The sequence below is a fragment of the Ornithorhynchus anatinus genome, chromosome 1 (assembly GCF_004115215.2).
Source record: "Ornithorhynchus anatinus isolate Pmale09 chromosome 1, mOrnAna1.pri.v4, whole genome shotgun sequence".
NCBI lineage: Eukaryota > Metazoa > Chordata > Mammalia > Monotremata > Ornithorhynchidae > Ornithorhynchus > Ornithorhynchus anatinus.
The window spans coordinates 85,088,160-85,099,724 of NC_041728.1; the positions used below are offsets into that span (position 1 = coordinate 85,088,160).

At 50.2% G+C, this 11,565-nt stretch overlaps 1 protein-coding gene across 2 annotated transcripts in view; it reads right to left on the reverse strand.

Moving 5' to 3' along the window:
• SLC17A5 (solute carrier family 17 member 5) overlaps positions 1 to 8,210 on the reverse strand; it is a 52,446-nt gene extending 44,236 nt beyond the window's left edge. The window contains exon 1 of one of the 2 annotated variants that reach the window (XM_029065089.2): positions 8,075 to 8,210. In XM_029065089.2, coding sequence (XP_028920922.1) covers positions 8,075 to 8,144 — 70 coding nt within the window. In that variant the 5' untranslated portion in view covers positions 8,145 to 8,210. The remainder of the gene's footprint in view (positions 1 to 8,074) is intronic. The other variant, XM_029065079.2, reaches the window with a different exon arrangement.
• Positions 8,211 to 11,565: the final 3,355 nt, after the last annotated feature.

Consider the following 11,565-nt stretch of genomic DNA (forward strand, 5'->3'; position numbering starts at 1 on the left):
CACTGACCCACACTGCTTCTCTTATCCAGACACTTACAGAACAGACCTTCCCTGCTTCTCTTTAATTCTGAAATGAAAACAACATATCATTCAGGTGTGAAAGAATAAATATTTGCACTCTATGCACCACATGAGTTGCTAAAATGATTATTGACTCAGTGAAAAACTTCCTGCACTATTAACCACCATCATGCCTATCCATCACCCATCTCGCTCTGTGCTATCTGCTCACTTGTTACTGATATTCTTTTAGCACTTCATTCCATTGTATTTACTGAATGCCTACTGTGTGCAGAGCACTGTACTAAGCGCTTGGGAGAGTACAATTCAACAATTAACAGACACATTCCCTGCCCACAATGAGCTTACAGTCTTGTGGGGGGTGGGGGGATGATACGGCTATTAATAGAAATACATTACAGATATAATAATAATGTTGGTATTTAAGCGCTTACTATGTGTAGAGCACTGTTCTAAGGGCTGTGGGGCTGGGGGGGGGGAGAACAAAGGGAGCAAGTCAGGGCGGTGCAGAAGGGAGTGGGAGAAGAAGAAAGGGGGGGCTTAGTCAGGGAAGGCCTCTTGGAAGAGGTGTGCCTTCAATAAGGCTTTGAAGGAGGGGAGAGTAGTTGTCTTTCGGATTTGAGGAGGGAGAGCGATCCAAGCCAGAGGGAGGATGTGGGTGAGGGATCGGCAGTGAGATAGATGAGATGGAGGCACAGTGAGAAGGTAAGCATTAGAGGAGCGGAGCGGGCGGGCTGGATGGTAGTAGGAGAGTAGCAAGGTGAGGTAGGCGGGGGCAAGGTGATGGACCGCAGAGGTGGATGGACAACCACCAGAGTTTTGGGAGGAGTGGGGAGACAGGTCCCGAACATTTTTGTAGAAAAATGAGCCGGGCAGCAGAGTGAAGTATGGACTGGAGTGGGGAGAGCAGGAGGCTGGGAAATCAGCAAGGAGGCTGATGCAGTAATAATGATGTTGGTATCTGTTAAGCGCTTACTATGCGCAGAGCACTGTTCTAAGCGCTGGGGGAGATACAAGGTAATCAGGTCGTCCCACGTGAGGCTCACAGTTAATCCCCATTTTACAGATGAGGTAACTGAGGCACAGGGAAGTGAAGTGACTTGCCCACAGTCACACAGCTGACAAGTGGCAGAGCCGGGAGTCGAACCCATGACCTCTGACTCCCAAGCCCGGGCTCTTTCCGCTGAGCCTCGTTGCTTCCCCATCCAGGCGGGATATGATGAGTGACAGCATCAAAGTGGTAGCAGTTTGGATGGAGAGGAAAGGATGGATTTCAGAAGCACGGTGGTGTCGTCTACAGTGATGAGAAAGTCAGGAGGAGGACAGGATTTGGGTGGGAAGATAAGAAGATATGAAGATAAGAGAAGATATGTTCTGTTTTGGACATGTTAAGCTTGAGGAGACAAGAGGACATCCAAGTAGAGATGTCTTGAAGTCAGGAGGAGGTGCGAGACTGCAGAGAGGGAGAGAGATCAGGGCTGGAAATGTAGATTTGGGTACCAAGCATTGGGGTAAATAAAGGATAATCACGTTGGATACAGTCACTGTCCCACAGTTGTAATCCCCATTTTAGAGATGAGGTAACTGGGGCATAGAGAAGTTAAGGGATTTGATCAAGGTCACACAGCAGACAAGCGACAGAGCTGGGATAAGAATCCATTTGCGCTCCCGGGCTCCTCTTCGGGCCCCACTGTTTCCCTGTAGAGCTGTTATTGATCTGTTAGGGGACCAGAGTAATGCTGGGATGTGAAACTGACAAATCCCTCTAGTCCCACACGTCCCCACACCGCTTCCTACTTGACTAAACTTCATAACTGTTAATAACATTTAATTGAGTTTCTGCTACTTTTATTTCATCCGCCCACACTGGTAATATAGTTTATAAGAATGAAACCGTCTAAACTCTGATACTGACAGAGAGGAAGAGGAAAAGCAAAGAAACTGGAAAATCTTCCCCCCAAATCACTCTATTGTTCAGAAACAGTGCTATAGATTGGGTTACCTTTTGCTACTCCCATTGGCTACTGAACGATATGGTCTCTAGAGAAAGAATGTCTATTTCACCGGTTTTCTTCTTCACCCTTTGTTACATACAAATCGACTGGGGGAAAAATGATTTCGCAAAAGATTGGGAAGAATAAGAAGTTAAATATAAAGCTTTTAGGAACAACAGTCCTGAAATGAGGCAAAAGTGAATTATTGTACAATGTAGAGATTTAGGATAGTCCACGATGCATTAGCATTATTACTGAAACAACAAAAGTCAGCACATACTCTAGATAAAAGCCTCAACTGTTTAGTTTAATTCTAAAACTTGAGAGAAACATTTTTTACCCAAATCAAATTCATACTATACTTTTCTTCTTTTCTTTCATTACTCTGATTTTTTCCTCCCCCGAACTCTTGTCTCTATCATCCTCCTCCTCCTCTTCTGTGTATTTTGCTCCTCTGGCCCTAATCCTTTAGTTCTTTGGTCCCGAGTGTCCGATCTTAGTACAGTGCCTGGCACTCAGTACGACCTTAACAAATACCGTCATCGTCGTTTTCCTTTCAATGTTTGACAGTCTGTCCTCTTGGCTGCATTCTTTCTCTTCTCTGTTTCTTGTCTTTCCCATTTTGTCTCACCTCTGTTTCTTGGAAGCCTACTGTGAGCAAGGAATGTGTCTACCGACTGTTATATTCTACTCTCCCAAGCGCTTAGTAACAGTAAGTGCTCAATAAATAGGATTGATTAATTGATTGGTCATTCTCCCTGGTCTTTTCCCACACATACGGTGGGTCTCGGTCTCTCTCTCTCCTCGGACCTCCCATCACTCTCTTTCTTCAGGATCCTCAGCCCCACTTCCCAAGTCACTTCCTTCCCTACCGCCCTTCTTCCCAGGCTACTCCTATCCCACTCTTTCAGCCAGGCGAAGAGTCAATTGCATTTTTGAGCATTGACTATGTGAAGGGCACTACGCAAAATGTCTCACACCTTCCTTCATTCACCACTTCCTTCCTTCCTCTTCCTCGACAAGCGGCTCGGGAGTAGAGATCCTGAGGTATCTCAATGGAAAAGCTGCCTCTCCTGTCAACCTGGCTACTCTCAGGTTGAGCAACAGCTCCCTGCCTCGGTGGCCAAGCCGGGAAGGTCTTCTCCTTTTGTGCCGGTCGATCTATGACCAGGCTGATGGAGTGCTGGCCAATTTCAAGGTGACCTTGACAGAGAGCTTTCAGTTTTATGAAATATTAACACTCCTTTGGTTCATACAAATGCATACATTTCCTAAAGATTAGCACCTCTCAGTCCGGGGCATTTATTAAGTTTTACTGTGTGCCGAGCACTATACTAACCACGTGGGAGGGAATAATCGAACAGAGTTGGTAGACGTGATCCCTGATCACAAGGCGTTTACAGAGAGAGAGAGAGAGGCAACAAAATAAATGAAATATGGGAAATGGGAGAATTTAAGGCTATATACATAAAAGCTGTAAGGCTGGGGTGAATAACAAGTGTTGAAGGGGTACACAGCCAAGCGCACAGGTGATGCAGAAGGGAGAAGCGACATGGCCTAGTGGGTAGAGCACGGGCCTGGGAGTCAGCAAGACCTGTTCTAATCCCAGTTCGGCCACTTGTCTGCTGGGTGACCACAGACATGTCACAATTTTTCTGTGACTCAGTTACCTCATGAGAGCCCCATGTGGGACATGGACTTTGTCCAACATGATTAGCTTGTATCAGCGTTTCGTACAGTGCCTGGCACATAATGCTCAAATACCATTTTTAAAAAGCGGGCAAATAGGGGAGATGAGGGCTAGTCAGGGAAGGCCTCTTGGAGGAGATGTGATTTTAGTAGGGCTTTAAGATGGGGAGAGTAATGGTCAAATATAAAGGGGGAGGAAGTTCCCAGACCAGAGGGAGGATGTGGGCAAAGGGTCGGTGAGGAGCAAAGTGTGGGAGATCAGCACGAAAAAATCTGATGTATGTGACATGCAAGTTCTAATAGCTTTAAAAGATACTTGTGAGTATAAATGCCATAGGAATAGATTCCAGACCCTCTGAGTCTAAAGAGACTCCTGAAACCCCCTGGATATTCACGTAGTTCTGGTTAAAGGAATCATCGATAATTTGATGATTTATCCCCCGCCCCACCAAATAACCTGAGGAAACGAAAGATATTTCCTGCTAATATGAGAGTTGTTTGAAAGACGAACAGAAAATCCAAAATTATATTTCCCTGCTGAAGTTATTTGCTTTTGGTACTATTATTTGGAGGTCAATCCATCTGTCGTATTTGCTGAGCACTTACTGTGAGCAGAGCATTATTCTAAGCGCTTGGGAAGGTACAGAGTTGATAGGCACGTTCCCTGCCCTCACAACAAGTTTACTCTTAGACGCCTTAGAAATCTCCATTTGGTGATTTACTCCTTAGGTGCGTTCACAGGGCCAATGTGCAAAAAATAAGGCCACATATTTCAACCTATCTATGGAAGTTAGGTAGAATTTCTTACAGGGGAAGACAAAACGTTTTACTTCCATATATCCACAAAGAGTTTCAAAGTATGAATCGAGGTAACCTGCAATCAATAGTTTGCAGGTGTGAAGACCTTAGGCACGGAAAATACAAGTGGCCCCAATACAGCTGTAGCTAACAGTAAATAAACCATTTTCTCATCATCAAACCGTTCAGGGATTTCCTATTCCTTTTTGTAGCAGGATCTTTTGCTCTACTTTGTTGCCCTTTAGTAATAATGTTGGTATTTAATAATAATGTTGGTATTTGTTAAGCGCTTACTATGTGCCGAGCACTGTTCTAAGCGCTGGGGTAGACACAGGGGAATCAGGTTGTCCCACGTGGGGCTCACAGTCTTAATCCCCATTTTACAGATGAGGTAACTGAGGCACCGAGAAGTTAAGTGACTTGCCCAAAGTCACACAGCTGACAAGTGGTAGAGCCGGGGTTCGAACCCATGACCTCTGACTCCAAAGCCCGTGCTCTTTCCAGTGAGCCACGCTGCTTCTCAAATAATGTTGGTATTTGTTAAGCGCTTACTATGTGCCGAGCACTGTTCTAAGCGCTGGGGTAGACACAGGGGAATCAGGTTGTCCCACGTGGGGCTCACAGTCTTAATCCCCCATTTTACAGATGAGGTAACTGAGGCACAGAGAAGTTAAGTGACTTGCCCAAAGTCACACAGCTGACAAGTGGTAGAGCCGGGGTTCGAACCCATGACCTCTGACTCCAAAGCCCGTGCTCTTTCCAGTGAGCCACGCTGCTTCTCTAGTATCTCTTCTCTTCTCTAGTATTCTCTTCTTCTAGTATCGTGATCTAGTCAGCTTCCACATAACCATCAACTACGCCAAAGAACAGGAATTGTCCAGTCTCCTTCCGGGCCTGTGCTCAATAAATAGTACAGGTTGAATGATTGGCCCCGCTTAAGGATGCAGAGCCAAATGTTAATTGTAAATAGTTGTTCTCCCGGCCCAGGGTACTGCAAGTACAAAACACCTGGCTTTTCCTTGGAGAAAAAACTGCCTAGCAGAGAGGCGAAGCAGCGTGGCCCAGTAGAAAGAGCGCAGGTCCGCGACTCAGAGGACCCTCCTTTCTTTAGTGGTGTTTGTTAAACGCTTACTACGTGTCAAACACTGTTTTAAGCACTGGGGTGGGTACAGTGTTGAGGAGGTTGGATAGCGTCCCTGTCCCTAATGAGGCTCACAGTCTAAGTAGGAGGGAGAACAGGCGTTTAATCCCCATTTTACAGTTGAGGAAACTGAGGTGCCAAGAAGTTAAGTGACTAGCCCAAGGTCACACGGCAAGCAATTAGCTGAGTGGGGATTAGAACCTGGGTCCTCTGACTCCGTGCTCTTTCCACTAAGCCACGCTGCTTCCCTAGGACCAGGGTTCTAATCCTGGCTCTGCGACCTTGGGAAAGTCACTTCATTTCTCTGTGCCTCGATCATCTCATTTGTAAAATGGGGATAAAGACTGTGGGTCCCACGTGGGACACGGACTGTGTCCAACCTGATTATCCTGTATCTACCCCGAGCGCTTAGTACAGTGCCTGGAACATGATGAGCGCTAGAAGCAGCAGCATGGGGTAGAGGATAGAGTGCAGGCCTAGGAGCCAGAAGGTCATGGGTTCTAATCCCAGCTCCACCACTTGTCTGCTGTGTGACCTTGGGCACTTCTCTGTGCCTCAGTTCCCTCATCTGTAAAATGGGGATTGAGGCCGTGAGCCCCATGTGGGACAGGGACTGTGTCTAACCCTATCTGCTTGTATCCACACCAGCGCTTAGTACAGTGCCTAGTACATCATAGTAAGCACTCAAGAAATACCACTATTATTAAGAAGTACCCATTAAAAAAAGGGAGGATGGTTACATTCATATTATTTGAGCACTTACTATGTGCAGAGCGCTGTACTAAGCGCTCGGAAAGTCCAATTCAGGACTTGGGGGCTGTTAACTCCCACCTCTGGGGGGCGGCGGGGCTGGGCAGCCGCAGCCGGAGGGGGCTTTTGCTCCACCATTTAATAATAATAACAGTGATGGTATTTGTTAAGCGCCTAGTCTTCATGCCCATTTCATGCCCATGCCCACTGAGGCCCAGAGAAGCAAAGTGACTTGCCCAAGGTCACACAGCTGACAAGTGGCAGGGCCGGGGTCAGAGCCCGGCTTTGGGGGAGGGGCCCTCTCTGGGCGGGGCCCGGACGCTGTCTAAGACAACTACCGGCGCGGCTCGGAGGGAGGAGGCCAAACAGTCATCGATGGTATTTACTGAGCGCTTAGGATGTGCAGAGTACTGTACTGAGCACCCCTCTCCCCTCCCCGACGTGCTCCGCGGCCCTCTGCCGCCCCACCCCAAGCCCTGGGAGCATTCAGTCATTCAATCGTACGTACTGAGCGTTTACTGTGTGCAGAGCACTGTACTAAGCGCTTGGAAAGGCTAATTCAGCAACAGAGACCATCCCAAGGGGCTGCCAGATTCGTAATTACTGAGCGTCTACTGCGTACACGGCAGTGTAGTAAGCGCATGCAAAGTACAGTTCAGCAGCAAAGACCACCCCTGCCCAACAAGGGGCTGCCAGATTCGTCTTTACTGAGCGCCTACTGTGTGCAGAGCACTGTACTAAGCGCTTGCAAAGTACAATTCTGCAACAAAGAGAGGGAATCCCTGCACAACATGGGGTTGGCAGATTCGTCTTTGAGCGCCTACTGTGTGCAGGGTAACAATAATAATAATAATGTTAATAATGTTGGTATTTGTTAAGCGCTTACTATGTGCAGAGCACTGTTCTAAGCGCTGGGGTAGACATAGGGTACTGTACTGAGCGCTTGGAAAGTACAATTCGGCAACAGAGACCATCCCTCCCCAACAAGGGGCTGCCAGATTCGTCCTTATGAGCGCCTACTGCGTGCGGAGCACTGTAGTAAGCGCTTGCAAAGTAGAGTTCAGCAGCAAAGAGAGACCAACCCTGCCCAACAGGGGGCTGCCAGATTCTTTACTGAGCGCCTACTGCGTGCAGATTACTGTAGTAAACGCTTGCAAAGTACAATTCAGCAACAAAGCGACCATCGCCGCCCGACAAGGGGCTGCCAGATCCGTCCTTACTGAGCGCCTACTACGTGCAGGACACTGTACTAAGCGGTGGCAAAGTATAGCTCAGCAGCAAAGAGAGACCATATCTGCCCAACAAGGGGCTAGCAGATTCGTCTTTATTAAACAACTACAGCGTGCAGAGCACTGTACTGAGCGCTTGCAAAGTACAATTTAGCAACAAAGAGAGACCATCCCTGCCCAACGAGAGGCTGTCAGATTCATCTCTATTGAGCACCTACAGCGTGCGGAGCACTGTACTGAGCGCTTGCAAAGTACAATTCCGCAACAAAGAGAGACCATCCCCGCCCAACAAGGGGCTGCCAGATTCCTTCTTACGGAGCGCCTACTGCGTGCAGAGCACTGTAGTAAGCGCTTGCAAAGTAGAGTTCAGCAGCAAAGAGAGACCATCCCTGCCCAAGAAGGGGCCGGCAGATTCCCGCCCGGCTGCTCCCGCTGGGCCCCCGTGTGCTTACCGGGTCCGGCGGGGTCCCGCTCCTGCAGCAGCGGGGTGCTGTCCGCACCCTCCTCCGGGCCAGGCCGCATCGCGCACAGGCCGGACCCGCCGGGCGGCTCGGCTCGGCTCCGCTCGGCTCCGCTCGGGCACAGCCGACACCCAGGCCGAGCCCAGCCGGCCGCCGGACCCCCGCCCGCCCGCCCGCTCGCTCGCTCAGTCACCTGACCGCATGACGTCACGCCCCCGCCACCCACCGGCCAATCCCTTTTCCTCATTCCTCAAACCCCGCCCACCGCCAACGTCATGCCCACCCCCAAGCTCCGCCCACTCCCCACCGGCCAATCCCCTTTCCCCATTCCCCAAGCTCCGCCCACTTCTGGCGTCATGCCCACCGCAAAACTCCGCCCACTCCCCACCGGCCAACCCCCTTTCCTCATTCCTCAAGCTCCGCCCACCGCCGGCGTCATGCCCACCCCCAAGCTCCGCCCACTCCCCACCGGCCAACCCCCTTTCCTCATTCCTCAAGCTCCGCCCACCTCCGGCGTCACGCCCACCCCCAAGCTCCGCCCACTCCCCACCGGCCAATCCCCTTTCCTCATTCCTCAAGCTCCGCCCAGACTCCGCCCACTTCCGATGCAGGGCCCCGCCCACCTCCGAGCCCCCCACCCACCCCGCCCGCCAATCTCCATTCCTCAAGCCCCGCCCACCCCAAGCCCCGCCCATTTCACCCGCCAATCCTCGAGCTGCAAGCCCCGCCCATTGATGACGTCACGCCCACCACCAGTCCCCGCCCACTCTACCACCAAGCCCCGCCCAGCGCTGACGTCATCCCTTGTCTCCCTCAGCAGCGTGGCTCAGTGGAAAGAGCCCGGGTTTGGGAGTTGGAGGTCGTGGGTTCTAATTCTGCCTCTGCCACTCGTCAGCTGTGTGACTGTGGGCCAGTCGCTTCACTTCTCTGTGCCTCAGTGACCTCATCTGGAAAATGGGGATGAAAACTGTGAGCCCCACGTGGGACAACCTGATCACCTTGTATCCGCCCCCCCCAGCGCTTAGAACAGTGAGCACATAGCACATAGTGAGCGCTCAACAAATGCCATCATTATTATTATCATTATTATTATTATTATTATTAATATCATTAAAGCAACCTGGCATAGTGGATAGAGCACGGGCCTGGGAGTCAGAAAGTCATGGGTTCTAATTGCGGCTCCGCCACCTGTCAGCTGTGTGATTTTGGGCAAGTCACTTAATAATAATGTTGGTATTTGTTAAGCGCTTACTATGTGCCGAGCACTGTTCTAAGCGCTGGGGTAGACACGGGGGAATCAGGTTGTCCTACGTGGGGCTCACAGTCTTCATCCCCATTTTACAGATGAGGGAACTGAGGCACCGAGAAGTAAAATGACTTGCCCAAAGTCACACAGCTGACAAGTGGCCGAGCGGGGATTTGAACCCATGACCTCTGACTCCAAAGCCCGTGCTCTTTCCACTGAGCCATGTCTCAGTGCCTCATTGAGCTCATCTGTCAAATGGGGATGAAGACTGTGAGCCTCACATGCGACAACCTGATGACTTTGCATCTACCCCCGCGCTTAGAAGAGTGCTTGGCACAGAGTAATAATAATAAATAATAATGTTGGTATTTATTAAGTGTTGACTAAGCTATTTATTAAGGGCTCACAGTCTCCCCCGCAACTCCATTTTACAGACGAAGTAACTGAGGCTCAGAAAAGGGAAGCGACTTCCTCAAGGTCACACAGCCAACAAGTGGCAGAGGCAGGATTAGAACCCATGACTTTCTGACTCCTAGGCCGGTGCTCTAGCCACTACGCCATTATGCTTCTCTAGTAACCCTTCATTCCATCGGATTTATTGAGCACTTACTGTGTGCAGAGGACTGTACTAAGCGCTTAGAAAGTACAATTCAGCAACGAAGAGAGACAATCCCTGCCCACACCAGACTTTATAGTCTAGAAATAGTAATTATGGTATTTAAGTGCTTACTATGTGTTAGACACTGTACTAAACACTGGGGTAGATACAAAATCACCGGGTTGGACCCAGTCCCTGTCCCAAGTCTTGTCCCTGGTCTTTGTTAAGTGCTTACTATGTGCCAAGCACTGTTCTAAGCGCTGGAGTAGATACCAGGTCATCAGGTTGTCCCACATGGGGCTTGCAGTCCTCATCCCCATTTTCCAGATGAGGTAACTGAGGCCCAGAGAAGTGAAGTGGTTTGCCCAAGTTTACACAGCAGACAAGTGGCAGAGTCAGGATTAGAACCTTCCTTCCTACCTCTCCTCCCTTCTCTCTTTCTACCACCCACCCCGCACGCTCCGCTCCTCCGCCGCCCACCTCCTCACCGTCCCTCGGTCTCTCCTATCCCGCCGTCGACCCCCGGGTCACGTCCTCCCGTGGTCCTGGAACGTCCTCCCTCCTCACCTCCGCCAAACTGATTCTCTTTCCCTCTTCAAAACCCTACTTAAAACTCACCTCCTCCAAGAGGCCTTTCCAGACTGAGCTCCTCTTCTCCCTCTACTCCCTCTGCCATCCCCCCTTTACCTCTCCGCAGCTAAACCCTTTTTTTCCCCTTTTCCCTCTGCTCCTCCACCTCTCCCTTCCCATCCCCACAGCACTGTACTCGTCCGCTCAACTGTATATATTTTCATTACCCTATTTATTTTGTTAATGAATTGTACATCGCCTCAATTCTATTTAGTTGCCATTGTTTTTACGAGATGTTCTTCCCCTCGACTCTGTTTATTGCCATTGTTCTTGTCTGTCCGTCTCCCCCGATTAGACTGTAAGCCCGTCAGACGGCAGGGACTGTCTCTATCTGTTGCCGACTTGTTCATCCCAAGCGCTTAGTACAGTGCTCTGCTCATAGTAAGTGCTCAATTACTATTACCTCACCTGGTGAGGTGAGGTGAGGAGGGAGGGCGTTCCAGGACCGCGGGAGGAGCGGAGTGTGCGGGGTGGGCGGTAGAAAGAGAGAAGGGAGGAGAGGTAGGAAGGGGCGAGGTGACGGAGAGCCTTGAAGCCTAGAGTGAGGAGTTTTTGTTTGGAGCGGAGGTCGATAGGCAACCACTGGAGTTGTTTAAGAAGGGGAGTGACATGCCCAGATCGTTTCTGCAGGAAGATGAGCCGGGCAGCGGAGTGAAGAATAGACCGGAGCGGGGCAAGAGAGGAGGAAGGGAGGTCAGAGAGAAGGCTGACACAGTAGTCTAGCCGGGATATAACGAGAGCCCGTAATAGTAAGGTAGCCGTTTGGGTGGAGAGGAAAGGGCGGATCTTGGCGATATTGTAGAGGTGAAACCGGCAGGTCTCGGTAACGGATAGGATGTGTGGGGTGAACGAGAGGGACGAGTCAAGGATGACACCGAGATTGCGGGCCTGAGGGACGGGAAGGATGGTCGTGCCATCCACGGTGATAGAGAAGTCTGGGAGAGGACCGGGTTTGGGAGGGAAGATGAGGAGCTCAGTCTTGCTCATGTTGAGTTTTAGGTGGCGGGC